This window comes from Lagopus leucura, unplaced genomic scaffold (genome assembly GCF_019238085.1).
Source record: "Lagopus leucura isolate 7727_CA_CO unplaced genomic scaffold, USGS_WTPT01 205-1_obj-0_obj, whole genome shotgun sequence".
NCBI classification, from domain to species: domain Eukaryota; kingdom Metazoa; phylum Chordata; class Aves; order Galliformes; family Phasianidae; genus Lagopus; species Lagopus leucura.
In genome coordinates, this window is record NW_024968943.1 from 1 (window position 1) to 15,365 (window position 15,365).

The window sequence follows — 15,365 nt, forward strand, 5'->3', positions numbered from 1 at the left end:
ATGCAGAACAGAACGAGCGCCTCCACCGAACGCCTTACGCCAACGGGACCAAAGGGGACCAAAGGGGACCAAAGGTACACGTGTGCACCCTTTGCACACTCAGGGACGTTTCTCACTTCTTGGTACTTGTGCAAATCAGAGGCCACGACTTTGGGGCGGCCTTTAAGCCACTGAAGGGCCTTTCCCCCTCCCATCTGGGTTGCGTTCACCGTAGGGGCAGCGGCGGGGCCGGCAGCATCTCATACAATCACGGGTTAATGGGTGACATGGGGGGTATCTCAGTGTCACTCCTCAGCCTTCTTAACCTCCCCATCCTTTTTTTCTTTCTCTTTTTTTTTTTTTTTCCTTCCGCTGAGTGGGAATTTCAAGCAAAAATAAATTAAATTTGACCATCCTGGACAAAGAACCACGAGGTTTTTCTCAGTACCTAACATCAATACAAGGCACGCCCAACAACACACACACCATAAGAGCACTGCAGAGCAGGGCAGGGCGACCTGCCAACCCAGACATCTAAGTGCTAAACTGTTTGTCAGTTTGTCAGTTTGCTGCTGCCCTCTTTTCCTTGGCTGGTGCACAAGAAGTTGGGCTCCTGCCCTCAAGTCCTCAGCAGACCTTGTAGCAGCCTCCAGACCACGGCTTCCTCGTGCGACATCACTTCCTGAAGCTGCTCTCCGGGATGCTCAGAGTGCGTCTCCTCAGTTTTCTTCCTGATCCTTCCTCCAGCAAATACGTGACATCGATAGCTGCAACAGAACAGAGGCCGCGGGTGAAGATGGTGACACCAGAATTGCTGTTTTCTTTTGCAAAAGGAGCATTATATTCTGCCATTTCCTCTGCGTTGCTCTTTCAAGGAGGGCTTCACTCACAGTGACAGTAAAGAGTCCTCTGGAGAGCAGCCTGGTTTGTCTGAGGTTATCAGTGCCCTCTCTAGATCACACCAAGAGTGCTGCAGCACGACAAACCAGTCTGCAGAAGGGCAGCAAGCAGAGCACGAGCTCCATGGGCAACACATGAGGACAACCTGCAGCAACACACAGGCTGCTGCATCTCCACTCACAGCTCCTAATGACGCTGCAATTAAAAACAGGGACCTGCTTAACCGCAGCAACCGCCACAGCTCAGAAGTGACTCAGAACCCACCAAAAGGACCCGCACTACAAGTCAACAATCACTTTCCAAAGTCACTTTCGTTGTGTCTGTTTCGCTTCCGTGCTGTAAACAAGGAGTGACGGAAGGAAGGACTTCAGAAAGTCGCAGTGGTTGCTGAAAATATCACCCAAAGCTGTCTGTTAATTTCATTTAGGTACTGGAAAATGCTCCTTTTGCAGAAGAAAACACCAATGCAAACAAAACCCATTATACGACTCGTGTCTGCTTGCAATATTCAGGCAAAGGCATTTCTTTTATCAGTGCAGCCTGCAGCGAGCTGAAGAAGAACAAACCACCAAACCCATAAGAAAGGCCGTTGTGTAACCACAGCTTAAGGTCTCACCGTTTTTCCCTGGGATTTTCTCTAAGAGGTTGAGGAGGATTTGGTTGAGTCTCTCTCTCTGGATGTGCCGCCTCTCCTCCGGACTGCAGGGCTGCCGTGTGTCAGCAGCGCCTTCTTCTGCTTTTTTCTCTGTCTCAGAGCTCTCATGAGGAACTGCCTCTTTCTCCGGCTCCTCCAGGCTTGGAGCCTCGCTCCCAGCTTGCTCCTGGTTTCCCAACACGTCCTCCATGAGCGGAAGAGACTCTTCCTCCTGGTTCAAGTCTTTGATCTGTTGCTTCGCGCGATCCGATTTCCAGGATGACCTGGAAGAAAAGCGGCATTTAAATTGTTTCAGGCTCCAGTGGAACACAGCAGCCCTGCCTGCTTTCACAGCACCACGTGCTGAGATCAGATCCCCCTTCTGGCAGCAAGGCACGCAGGCTGGCACTGCTGTGCTGCCTCTGCCATCTCCCACACTCAGCTCTGACAACGTGCAAAATGGCTCCCGTGCTCCTCCTTAAGTGCAGCACCCAGGAACAACGCCGAGGCTGCTGCTCTCCCTTCTCCCTCATTCCCTTTTCCCTTCCTGTTAGTTCTGACATAACCTCTATTTACTATTTCCACTGCACTCAGGAGATGGGTAGGAAGAACAGGGGGGCACCCGACAACCAGGATCACCCACCTCCAGCCCTGCAGGACTCACCTGCCTCCGTTCCTCTTGTAGTTGTCTGGTACATAATGGGGCTGGAACAAGAACAGGGATTACGGTTAATACTGAATGCTGTGCGGTTCTGAGACACACGGCATCACTTCAGCGCTGCAGAATCGCCGCTGAAAAGTGAGCTTTCAGACGTTCCCCAGTCGCAAGGAATTACCATCTCAATTTCTGTCAGAAACCACAAACTTCAGACCTCCCCATCGCCATTCACTCAACATCTGCTCAGTTTCAAATTGCATATTCCCTGCATAGAGTCATTTTCTCTTTCTGTGCTTTGTTTCCAGCCAAATTTCCATCCAGTCTGTGTACTTATGTGTCAGTTCCTGAAGGTTTGCTGTGTGCTTCGTGCACAAACACAGCCAGGGGCCTCTCAGAAACACGCACAGAAGTAAAGAAGCTGTGAGAACACTTACAGAGAAGTCTCTCTTGGGAGTGAGTCTCTTGGGGAAGTGGTCGAAGGCGTAGGGCTTGGTGCAGACGGGGTAACGATTGCGGTGGATCTTGTAGAAGAGATGAGCTGATTTATCCAGGCGGTAATCACAGATGTACACATCCTGCTCCTTCACCCCTTTCGGCCTCCCTGCAGTTCCAAAGCAAAGAACGTAGGAGAAAAATACGAAGCGGGTTGAAGTGGAGGCACAAAACCCACACGCAGTGCTGGGGCAGCAGGGCTGGGGGCTGTGAGTGCAGCAGCAGGCACTGCTTGTCCCCTGGCTTCGCTTTCGCACTGCACACATTTCCACTGCAGAAAATCTGTACGTCCACATCAAACGTTTCCCCAAATTCACAGAAACCGCTTTCGCCGCTCTCACTTTGCCACCTTTACCACAGCACCGCCCTGCTGCTGCCTCCTCACCCCCTGCACAGCGCAAATCACAGCCCTGGTGCCACAGGCAGCACCTGGAAGCTGCCTGCTGCCTTTGAGCAGCGGGAACCATTTCAACACACGACCCAAAGGTGATTTCTGAGCCTGTTTCCTTACCTTTGCAGTAGGTGTACAGGTCAAGAACGCAGCACGTTCCCACCACAGCCTCTAAGGGGATGATTTCATACAAGGGCACCCGGAACAGCTCGTTGTGATAAAACTTTCGAGAAGGGGAATGATGCGTTTCATGTGGACGGAAATAATGATGACCAAAGGCAAACCGTTCCTCTCTGCTCGGAGATGTGGAGGTAAGAGAGAAACAAAAGACAAAAAAAGAGACTGTTTCTATAAGCCTGGGACACAACTTTCTTTCACGCCCTCCTCTTATTTTTCTGTTTTCTTTTGCAACGGCTGCGATGAAAGGAGAGCTCGGATGAATATAACTTTATCCCCCCTGCTAGGGGGAAGTGCTCCCACCGTGAGCTCTGTGAGCACAGCAGATTCACCGTGCTGCTGTCGATAGGGCACAAGCATTCAGTCACGTTACAATGCCTTAGCAAGCCTGCGCTCATTAGCAGCGCCAACTCAGCTGTCACTGCGTATTCTCAGCCTATTCCAACAGCGAGGGAAATACAGCAAGTTGTGTCTCTTATCCCCTGTTCACACCTCCAACTGGACGTGCTTTGACTTCACAGTAGTGGGGTACATGCAGAGACAAGCAGGAAATCATCAAGCCTTGGCAAGTTAACCGCGCTCAGTCCTGCGTTTTTAAGCTAAGACCTCCACAGAACGGCTGTGTTCTGACAGGTGGGGATGCCTCACATTTAAAAGGTGCCTTCAACGTACTTCTCATTTTTCCAGAGTTTTTCAATGCGGAAAATATCGAGTTTCTCCCTGTTGATGTGGGACAGCAGCCTGTAGGACTGCCGGACCGGGTGTCCGTCTGGAGTTCTGCGGCTGTCTCTCATCAGGTAAACGCAATCACCTGGCAATGGGCACAAAATACACACCTGTAAAGAACTTCTCATCAGTCCAGCAGAGTAAAAGGCTTCATTAAAACCAGTGTGACAGAGCTAGCTAATGGAGAGCTACCTAATTCAGAGGGCTGGAGCAGCTCTCCTATGAGGAAAGGTTGAGGGAGCTGGGCTTGTTTAGCTTGGAGAAGAGAAGGCTGGGGGGAGACCGCATTGTGGCCTTGCAGTGCTTGAAGGGAGCGGATAAACAGGAGGGGAACGGCTGTTTGTGAGGGTGGATGGTGATGGGACAAGGGGGAATGGGTGTAAAGTGAGACAGGGGAGGTTGAGGTTGGATGTAGGAGGGAGTTTTTCATCCAGAGGGCGGTGAGGCGCTGGCACAGGTTGCCCAAGGAGGCTGTGGATGCCCCAGCCCTGCAGGCATTGGAGGCCAGGCTGGATGTGGCTCTGGGCAGCCTGGGCTGCTGGTTGGGGCCCTGCACACAGCAGGGGGTTGGAGCTGATGGTCACTGTGCTCCTTTGCAACCCAGGCCAGTCTGTGATTCTATGATTGCAAAGGGTGATGCAAACCCAACGCAGACGCAATGGAAGGAGGAAAGGTGGTCATCCTTTGCACAGAAACGTTACTAGCAGAGAGCCAAACACAAGGCTGGTAGCCTGCACTCAGGTTCCTTACTTGTGTCACTCCCATAGGAGCAAAGAGTGCAGCTTTCTAATTCTACAGAGGCGAACGTTTGCAAGGAGGTGATGCCAGAGATCTGTGCACCCCCCTCTGATGGAAATCAGGGCAGCCATTGGAGGAACCACACACACCTTGGCGCAGCAGCAGCTCGTCCCGCAACAAGCAGATGTAATACACACAGCCAGGTTGGGTGTAATGGGGCCGGGGAATCATAGGAACCTCCTGGGGGAGAGAAGAAAAGAAATGTTCAGTGCCACCACAAGCAGGGATTCCCGTCTGGAAACACACAGATGTGGATAGGGAAGAACTGACAAGAAAACCACGCTATGAAGAATCCCACACGGGCCGTGGCAGTGTTAATACATATAAATCAATTAACTGCTTCAGCTTGTAGCTGTGGTGATGAATTTATTGCTGCTTTTTACCCTGTTCACGGATCGAGGCTCACACTGCTCACACAGGTAGTGCTCCACGTCAGAATTCACACCCATACAGTCACAGTGCTGCCAGACCTAGGAAAGCAGAGCATCCCAATTAGAAATTCCTGTGATACACCTCGTTTACAAACCGTACTTTCTCAGAAATATTAAGGAAGGCATGAAAAGAAGCTTCCCAAAGGCAGCTAAAGACTTTCTCCAAGCTGCTTCACGTGGTGGGAGACACAGACACCATCTCGATGCAGCTGCTGGTGCAGAAGCTTGAACTGCTCCGATCCTGGCTGTGTAGGCCAGGAGTTTGTGGCAGTTTCAAGAAGTGACAGCCCCCCCTTTTCTGAAAACAGCATCTCTCAACCCTCCTGGAGAGAGGAAACGAAGCTCAGAGGAGGTAATTTAGGCAATCAGCTGCAGGTGTGAGTTCCACTGGTTGTGCTGAACAGCAAAGGGGCTCCATTCCGCGTTCCCCGGCCTCACCATGCACTTCTCACACTGGATCATGAGTCCTTCATCCTTGTAAAGGCCACAGATGCAGCGGATGACGTCCTCATCCTTCTCGTGCCCATTCTCCTTCTCGCAGACAGAAGTCTCGCTGCTGTCAGCCTCGCTTGCTGTCTCTCCCACAATCTCATCAATCTGGGCAGAGGCCTCGTGGCGGGCGTTGTAATACGCCTTCCGCAGCCTGCAAACATCGCGACCAGTCGGAGACTTCCTGCCGTAATATTTCTGCATCAAGAGCAAAAGGAGGAGTTAAAAGCTTTGCAGTGGCTGCTTTTCCCTCTCAGGTTCCGCTCCCTCATTGCGTTCCTCCTCTTTGTTTGAATGCGCTCTTAAAGATGCATCCACTGGTGTGGTAACACGACCGTGGGCTTGGCCTGAGCAGCAAGACCAGCCATCTGATGTATGGCACTAAGGAACAGCTCAGCTCTGCCCAGAAGCACTGCAGCTTCTTTAGGTTAGCTACCCATGCACGTTTTTTGCCTTCTACTTCTCCAACCTATGGCAACAAAAAGCACTGAGTAACTTGAAGCACCCGGACTGTTATCAACGTCTGATCTTCAGAAAAGGATGATCAGAAATTCTCTTTCTATACAGCATTTCTTTATCTTTTATTACTGTAAGTCAGGAAAAGCATTCAGCTAGGATGTATCCTCACTGTGTGCAAGAGCCTTAGGATCAGAGGGAGCCTCACCTCTGCGTTCCGAAAGACCTTCAGCATGTCCCCATCAAAAGCTTCCACAGTTTTGTAATAGCCAGTCAGGATCTGTTTCTCAATGGTGGCGAGGTCCAGCGGGTCAGAGATCTTCTCATAATAGTCTGCATTCCTAAAACGAGAACGGTGTGTGCAGGAGGTCATTTTCATCAGCATCTGCAATGTGTGCAAACCCATTAGGGAACACCGGGTTACTCCAGCAGTACTTACTTCTTCTTTGGGGGCAGGTTCAGGAGGGGAGCTGCAAGAGCCTGCCTGGAGGAATCTGCAATGGGAACACACAGTTTATTAGCAACAATTCCTGGGGTGAAACTTGGAAAGTAACTAACAACATTCAGCTCAGGTTTAATAAAATCAAAAGGCCCTTCCACTATCAGGGAACCGAAACCAAGTTGGTGCCCAGAGGTTGGCTGCTCTGCTCAGATTGTGTGTATCGAAATGCAGGATGGGCTCCTTGCAGTTTAAATGGCACCACTTTGCTGAAATACTGAAAAAAAAGCCATGTAAAAGCATGATCTGCAGGTTGTGGTGGTGGAGAACATGGCTGAGGGTAATTCTGGTAGCAGGAAGGGGAAGAAAAGGAAAAGGTTATTTAAAATCCTGACAGAAGCTTTTTTTTTAATATTTCTACTATTTTGTATGCAGAGAATCCATTGCTCCAGAGGCTGAGAAAGTCTCCACGGAGACACATGGTGTCACCTTCACCTTTATAGGCGATGATGCTGTCACAGATCTCCTTGAAGATCTGTGCCAGGCGGGCAGCACGAGCCACTTCGATGTTCTCTTCAGCTGCAGCCAAACGCCGCGTCCGGACCGAGCGGGCGGTCTGAAGGGCTGAGAACTGGGTCATGAAAACATCTGCAAGAGGGCAGAAAGGAGCAACAGCTAAAGAATTCCACTAAAGACTGAACCGCAGTGTTCTTTTCCAACGCAGCAAGTCATTACCCAGAGCTAGGACAGGGAGCACTGGTCAGGAGAGCATAAGGAACGGTGACACAATCAGCTTTTAGGTATTAAAACAAACTCTTCCAGGAAAAAAAAATAGCAGATGATAGAGCTGGTGCTCTATCCATGCTACATGCTCCATACTCCATGCTACTTGCAGTCATTGTGCCACGACAAAACACGGCCTAGAAACATCATCTTCTGCATGAGAACTGACTAAAGATGCGTAAGTAACTGCTCGTGTCTGCTCTATTTGTCTTTAAGCTCAGCATCTGGGACAGCAAAACCACACATTCCTAATATTTACATCATGTTTAAATAAGGGATTGCTCATTTATCTTCTCCCATCCAGATCCTCTTTTCCTTGCATACTGTTTAACAGAGATCTGCTCCAGGAAGAGCACAGTGAACCCTTCTGTGCTCAGCATCCTTATTTTTCTGCCTTGCCTGAAGTCCTTCCTACCAGAACTGAAGGTTTCTCACAAACAATAAGACATTGCTTTGGAAAAGGAGCCTGTGGGCTGGCTGGCAGAGACTGCCTGATTCCATCCTAAGGTTATTCCTGATTTCTTTTTTGCCTTTCTAGTGCCACCACGTTCAGGTGGTTACCAAGTATTTGATGTTGCTGGAGCAAACGCAGTCTGTCATTAAAGCCACTGCAAATACTCCTCAGCTCCTCAGAGCTTACAGAGCAGAAGGAATTCTGGGCAGGAGTACAAACTCTCTTCTTTTGGGTTCTCATAGGAGAGGAGCAGCATCCTGAGGGCTCTGTGCTGCCCTTACCAGATTTGATGTTGCCGTCATCCCGACAGATTCCATTCCAGCGGCTGTACAGCGACGCCGTATGGATGTTATCACTGACTTGCTTCACTTCCTCCTGCTTCTGTCGAATCTTTTCCCAGTTTCGTACCAGAAACACGTGGTGTTTTAACACAAAATTCCTACATACATCAAAAAAAAGTCAAGAATCACCCTCTTGCTCTGTAATTAACACCAGCACGTGGGAAAAAAGACACGCAGAGGTGAAGTTCTCACGTCTGTGGTGAGGAATCCCACCCTGACTTCCCAGTGCCCCATCCTATAGAATCATAGAATCACCAAGGTTGGATAAGACCTAAAAGATCACCCAGTCCAACCGTTCACCTATTCCCAATAGCTCCCACTAAACCACGTCCCTCAACACAACATCCAACCTTTCCTTCAACACCCCCAGGGTCGGTGCCTCCACCACCTCCCTGGGCATCCATTCCAGAAATGGAAATATAGAAAATACCTGTTCAACATTTGCACACCCCTCAGTTCCTGAGGAGAAAAACCACCATTAAAAGCTCTCCTCACCTTTCTCTGTTGGACATGGGCTTCATCTGGAGCTGTGGTGTCAGCCTGGTGGGTGTGCTCACACTTTCGCTGGGCTCCTCCGCCATGTGGCCCCTCTGGAAAAGAAATCACTCTGATAGACAGGAAAAACCGTGCCAAGAACTGCACAAACCAGGGGAAGCAGGTCCTTGGGGTGGAAAAGGCAGCATTTCTCTTTTCGTTGTGATGCTACAGACTGCTTTCTTGTCATCTTTCACCCATGAAGGACGCTGCCTTTTCTACTTACTCTCTTTTTCAGTTTGTGCTTGGACTTCCTCTTCTCCTTCGACCTCCCGGTCCTCCTGTGGCTGCTCACAGGTTGGCTGCTTTTGTTTGGAAGTCCGTTCACTCGCTGACTTTTGCCCCCAATTATCCCTCTGCATTTCTCAAACCCACACTTGCAGAGTTGCTTTGGAAAAAACAAACAGGGGGAAAAAAATAAAAGAAAAAAAATAAGAGTGATTGAAATAAAGCACTCAGATCCTCTCTCGGCATTATAAAGAACCTGTTCTGTCAAATGCAACGTGGGTTTTTGTTAACCTTCACTCTGCAGGCACTGAGAGCTTTCTCAAGGTTTTGCACCCTGCTCCTTACCTGCTTTTCAACATTAAATGAGTGGAAGTTGTAGTCGTACGTCAGTTCAGTACCAGCAGGCATATCTTTAAGTGCATACAACCCAATCCGGTAAACACCATTAACAGACCTGCAGAGAAAAAGACGTACAATGAAATATTCCTAATAATCAAAACTAAATTGGCCTTTGTCCACACGGTGGAAGCGCTGGAGACAGGAAGCAGTGCTATTGCTATGCTCTGCTGGCTTGTTCTCCATCTGTTTTGCTCTCATTGCTCTCTTGGACAGCAAACTTGGAAAGCCAAAAGCAAAGGAGAGCTGTGCTACGAGAGCAGGAGGCCGTGCTTCAAACAGAGAACCTACAAACCGCATCAGCTGCTGGGCAGCACCTCTCACCAGCTGCCAGGATTCAGGCCCTCACCACCTTCAGCCCTCACTGAACACTGGATCTCCTTTCACAACAGGCTCTGAAATTCACTGTCTCTCCAGTTCTCTCTTTTTCATGTGTGTGTGTGTTGGATTTTAGTATTTTAAACTCAATTACTACTGCTTTCAACCACTACAGTTACCTGAGAACCAAAAGCTTCCTTGCTGTGCTACAGCTGCTTCTCTTCTGCAACCTATGACAATACATTTTTACACTGTTGAACCACATTCCCCTCCTTTTACACCAGATTCCCTGGTTATCTCCACCTCAGCCACCAGCATCCCAGTCCCCCAGTAAACAGAACAATATTTTTCTTACCATTTCTGCATCTCACAGTTTGGATTACAGCTGTGGTTGATAAATCGAGCCTCGTTGCCCATACGGTAACTGTCTATCACCATTCCACTGTCCAAATTCAGGCAGTAATGGTCACTGTGGTTATGGTACTGCTCAATCATCCGGTTCCTATGAAGCAACACAGGGAGGTTATTTGTGATCCTCTCCTTCCTGCTGCAAAGCAAACAGGGAGGGACACAGTGACAGCATATTCAAGAATTCGGAGAGGGTTCTGAAGGAAAAGCAGCCGTGCAACCCTGTAACACACAGAAATCACACCTAGAGATGGAGGAGAACCATTCTAACACCTATTCCTATAAGTCAAGGCCACTGCCTGGATTAGAATTCAGCAATTTGCTCTTTTGGAATGCTCCCTTTCGGGTTCTGCAGATGATGTGTATGCATTTCATGTCGATAAGCTGTGCATGGAAGAGAAAATGCAAGCATGCATTCCTTGGTGCGTACAGGTCGCCATGTGTACAGCACTCAGCTCCTCCCCTCCCCTGCCTGCAGTGGGACACAACATCCATGCATTGCAGCCGAGCAGGAGAGCAACAGTGGGCAAAGATTCAGCTGTGCCAACAGTTATCTCTGCACCAGGAGATCCTGCCTGCACCTGATGGAGCTGAGCAGCACGGATGTCTCTCCAATGTAAACCACCCTGCGATGTTACGTAGTTAACGAGACCGTGATTGCTTTCTGTAATTAGTCACTAATGCTCCCACTTGCTCTTTTGCCTTCACACCGCTCTGCAATGTCTGCTTTCTCCTCCTGCCCCATTCTGGCCCCGCGATTCTGTTCTGCACAGATCCTGCACAGCACTCCTATCAGATTCACAGCACTGACACTGACAGAGCAGACGGGGCAGCTGCTGCACTCCACAGAACAGCCACTCCTCTCTATCTGACTGGGAAAAAGATGGTTGAGCAGAAAAGCTCAATTCTAAGCCTTCCTTCTGGTGCCAGTGACCCAAAAAGCATTTTCTCTTCTGCATTCTCCCATTCGTTTCTGTCAAAGGATTTCCCAACAATGACGACGGATGCTAAAGTCATCTACTGAGCTTTCCACACAAGCAGCAAATAGATTTTTCTACCTGAATTCTTGCTCACTAACAACTTCTCCCAGGTATTCGATGATGAACTGTCCTGCCTTCAGGGGCTCTTTGGTGCGGATTCCCCAACCCTTCTCCTCAGCCCGGAACCTCTCCAAGCACTGCACCCATTCGTGCCTCTGGATCCGTTGGTTACAACACTGCTCGCCACAAGGGCAGGTGTTTGGTGAACACTCAGCAAAGATCATCCTAAAATCCAAAATGAAGAAGCGTAAGGAAGGTGAACAGCTTACTTCTTACGTGAACCAATGCACAGCACAGCGGGTCAGCCCACTCCTGACCTGTTAAGGCAATCCTCCATGCAGCCCTTGCCATTCTCATCATCTGGTTTCTTGCAGTTGCAGGTAGTGGCTTCGTAGCCAGAAAGAGGTTTGACATCCACGTAGACGTCTGGAGGGGCAGGGAAGAAAGAAGGAGGTGGGGATTCCTTCCAGGTAAACCCAACAACCATTTACCTACACAGCTCTCAGTACCGTTGCACACAGTGAGAACAGAAGGAGGAAGTTTCTCTGCTAGGATGCAGAGCACGACAGAATCCCAGTCGCACATTTTAGTAACAGTGAGATTTTACTTACTGGAGCGGATTTTTTTGTAAAGTGGGACATCTGGCTTCTTATACAGCTAGAAAAGAGAGAAAAACAAGACACTGTATAACTGCATCTGATAGTCAACAGCATCAGGGACGCGACGCCCCGTCTGCGCGTCAAGGTTTGGTCATCACTGCTGCATGCACAAACTAACACGTTTTGGACAAACGAGGCTGCTGTGTGGCTGTCAATACTTTAGGGAGCAATGGGAAATGTCCAAGAAATAGATTGCATTTATTACCTGTGTCGTATCGATTTGATAAGAGGGGCAGATGCACCTCGCTTTCAATACAGGGCCGGAAAGTGTCCCCAGCTGGAATGTCAACAGCTCTCGGGACTTTGAGACCACAGTGAGGTGTTTTAAAGGGGACTGAAGCAGCAGCAGCCATCTGGGGATGTGCTTTGCTCCCTGACGGCCCATGTCTCAGAGCTCTGCCCTCAGCACGGCTGGGGACAGCTGTGCCTCCCAGCCCTCGGCGCTGTGTTCAACCACCCGGTGGAAACTCCTCAGGGGGAAAGGAAAAAAACAACCAAAACCAACAACCCCAAACCTATTTTTAGGTTTGCCCATATTTAAAGGGCTTGAAAAAGAATTGCGAGCGTTCAACACTTTCTCTTCTTTCCTCAGTACGAAAATTTCAGCTTGCAAAGTGAAAAATAAATTCCACTCTGCTGGGAGCCCTCCAAGAAAAAGAAGGCCCGAAATTTCTCCGTGCTGTTGGCAGTACATCTGAATTCTCCCGAGGCATGTCTAAAACAAGATCAGTGCAGAAAGCAGGCATGCTACCAAAATAAAAGCCTGCAGCACAATTAGTGACTTCTCTGGCAGAAACCTATAGGGTTGCTGTTTTGCAAGAGATGGAATAATGGAAACTATTCACATGAAAGACGTAAATAAATCCTTTCTTCGTCACCCAGTGGCAGCAATAAGAATATCCAGCAACACACAGGATATATAAACACGGCTTTCATGCCGAAATCCTGCTATTTTCTTTCCAACCATAATCTTGGCAAGCAGTAACTTTTTATCTTGTACCTGATTGTGTTTCCACTGCCAGAGGATGTCGTAAGGCAGCTGGAAGTCAATTCTCTTTTGTCTGAGATACTTTCCTGAAACAAAAAGGTTTATAAGTTGTAGGCACTCATATGCACAGATCCCCCAGGGCACCAGGATTGCTCCCAGGCACACGGCCAACATTCTGATAGGGCCTCTCAGTGTCTGCAAGGCAGCAGAACAGCAGACTCTTCCGAGAAGGTTTTATGTGTCAGTGACGAGCACAGGAAGGAGCCCACCATCTTGTGATCCTTTGCCTTCTGCTCTGTTTTCAGCGAGGTCTGAAGTGTTACAGACAGCAGGCAGGCTTGCTGGGTTAGGTGTACAAAGGAGCTGCACTCTGCTCCATCACTGATCATTAAGGGTGTCCTTAAACTCTACCAATTACAATTAAGCTCTTAAGAGCTGTGCTGGGAACCTTTCAGGTGCTCATCCAGGAGACCCTGAATGTGAGTTCCAGGACAGAGCCCAAGAGCTCTGTGCCCTGCTGCACAGCAGTTACCAGTGAGCAGAAATCCCCACCAAAGGAAACGCCTTCCCCACGACTCTGTGTACACAAGCAAGATGATTTAGCACAGACACCAAATATGCATGCAAGAATTCTGTATGCGTGATTCACACGAGGTGGTAAATCACAATATTGTGCTCAGAGAAACCAAATCAGTCTTGGAAACAGTTTCCAAGGCTGTCGGTACAGCCTTCACCAAATGAACGAATTCAGACTTGACAAGGACATTCCTGACTGCTTCAGAACGACTTCAAGAGGCTCTGCATTTTCAGCAATGACTGGAACTCTTTTTAGACAGGAGTTACTGCTGTCACTGCAAACCTTGATTTATTTTAAAACTCTCTGTCACCCCAATCTCTCTGCAAAAGAAGGAAACTGACTCGTTAAATGCTTCATTTATGTAAGGCCTGAGGCTTGACACCAAGTGCTGGGTGACTTCTGGCTAAGATTAAAACGTTCCCTTATCATTTAGTTGGAGCACTGCTGTCACAGCGCAGCAGTGAGAGGAAGGACTGGAGATGAGGTGACAGCTCCTCCTCTGATTTTCCCAGGTTTTCTCAGTAATCCCTGGCTTCGATTCGCACCCCTCCCCACTGGAAAACAGAAATGGTGATGTTTTCCCTACAATGCGCTCCTCAATGACTTATTTTCAAAGCTTTATTCATCCCTAACAGGTTCCAGGAAAGAGCTAAATCTGCTGGGAATTTGCTTTCACTTCTATGACCTCACCGAGCCAAACAAAAGGTTCTTTCAAGTGCCCTGGCAGAGCGCCTGCAGAGTGAGATGCTCCCTCCTGCCCTCCCCAAGCAGCCACCAGCACGGCTATCTGGCACAGCCCTAAACCTGTAACCCTGCTCTGCAGGCAGCTACCCTCCAGCTGCCCAACACGGAGCAATTAAAGCAGGCTTATCTTTATGGCAGAAGCTCGTTTGTGTCTGCTAGCACAAACAAACTTGAGGTCAAGGCCCTGTGAAAAGGGAGCGGGATTGCTGCAAACCAAACCTGAGCATCCTGACGGATGGTTCAGTCCTGCAACAGAGTTAGGTGACCTAATTGAAGAAAGAACTGAGGAAGGTCATGTTCTTGAGGATCCCAATTAACACCTTCAGCTCTGGAACCTGTTTCTGAAAGGCTTTACTGATTCACACGCTGTTCATTTTTATTTATGTTTATCATTCTTCTCTCATTTTTTCTTATTTGAAGATAGACATCATTAAGTGCATGGACACAAAGGGGGATTTATTACTGCTTGCTTAGCATTTGAGATTTAAGAAATTGGACTAATTGGACTGTTTATGAGGGTGGATGGGGATGGGACAAGGGGGAATGGGTGTAAAGTAAGACAGGGGAGGTTGAGGTTGGATATGAGGAGGAAGTTTTTCATCCAGAGGGCGGTGAGGCACTGGCACAGGTTGCCCAAGGAGGCTGTGGATGCCCCAGCCCTGCAGGCATTGGAGGCCAGGCTGGATGTGGCTCTGGGCAGCCTGGGCTGCTGGTTGGAGACCTGCACACAGCAGGGTTGGAGCTGATGGCCGTTGTGCTCCTTTGCAACCCAGGCCGTTCTGTGATTCTATGATAATCATCTCTGGCTGTCCTACTGCAATATCAGTTTGAGAAGGACACTGCCATACTGCTTTCATGCTGAAGCACTTAAAGCACTTAAAGCACACTTAAAGCCGAGCTGATCTTGGAAAACAAAACATGAGAACAAAGGACAAACAGCACAAAAGAAACCTCAAGAGTCAAACTCTTACGCTGAAAAACACAGAAGGATGAGTGTGACCTCGATGAAGTTAATATGCTGAAAGATATCATGACCTTAACGAGGTGATAAAATAAAAGGGAGAGAGGCAAAAAGTCCAAACAGAGTAACTCAATGTCACCCCAGAGCGATGTTTGTTTCCCAGCAATTAAAACGTGTGAAGTACCCACCGACATGAATAGGGGCTGGAAACAATCCGTGCTCGTGCTCTCCAGGAGTGTATTCCAGCTTCTCCTTCTTCAGCTGGATGAGGCGGCTCTTGGGACTGCGGGCGACAGAAGGAGAAACGTTTCTGTCACACACAAAAAATGTATCCTCTGTTTCAAGGAGGCAAATAGCTCGAACA

At 48.8% G+C, this 15,365-nt stretch overlaps 1 protein-coding gene across 1 annotated transcript in view; it reads right to left on the minus strand.

Moving 5' to 3' along the window:
- Positions 1-397: 397 nt before the first annotated feature.
- ASH1L (ASH1 like histone lysine methyltransferase) overlaps positions 398-15,365 on the minus strand; it is a 38,660-nt gene continuing 23,692 nt past the window's right edge. The window contains exons 7-28 of the mRNA XM_042894820.1: positions 15,190-15,284; positions 12,732-12,805; positions 11,684-11,729; positions 11,390-11,498; positions 11,091-11,297; positions 9,980-10,126; positions 9,256-9,364; positions 8,909-9,070; positions 8,644-8,738; positions 8,089-8,246; positions 7,066-7,218; positions 6,571-6,625; positions 6,340-6,472; positions 5,625-5,873; positions 5,139-5,225; positions 4,845-4,935; positions 3,904-4,042; positions 3,175-3,347; positions 2,606-2,772; positions 2,178-2,218; positions 1,496-1,797; positions 398-746 (exon numbers count right to left, since the gene is read on the minus strand). Coding sequence (XP_042750754.1) covers positions 655-746; positions 1,496-1,797; positions 2,178-2,218; positions 2,606-2,772; positions 3,175-3,347; positions 3,904-4,042; positions 4,845-4,935; positions 5,139-5,225; positions 5,625-5,873; positions 6,340-6,472; positions 6,571-6,625; positions 7,066-7,218; positions 8,089-8,246; positions 8,644-8,738; positions 8,909-9,070; positions 9,256-9,364; positions 9,980-10,126; positions 11,091-11,297; positions 11,390-11,498; positions 11,684-11,729; positions 12,732-12,805; positions 15,190-15,284 — 2,884 coding nt within the window. The 3' untranslated portion in view covers positions 398-654. The remainder of the gene's footprint in view (positions 747-1,495; positions 1,798-2,177; positions 2,219-2,605; positions 2,773-3,174; positions 3,348-3,903; positions 4,043-4,844; positions 4,936-5,138; positions 5,226-5,624; positions 5,874-6,339; positions 6,473-6,570; positions 6,626-7,065; positions 7,219-8,088; positions 8,247-8,643; positions 8,739-8,908; positions 9,071-9,255; positions 9,365-9,979; positions 10,127-11,090; positions 11,298-11,389; positions 11,499-11,683; positions 11,730-12,731; positions 12,806-15,189; positions 15,285-15,365) is intronic.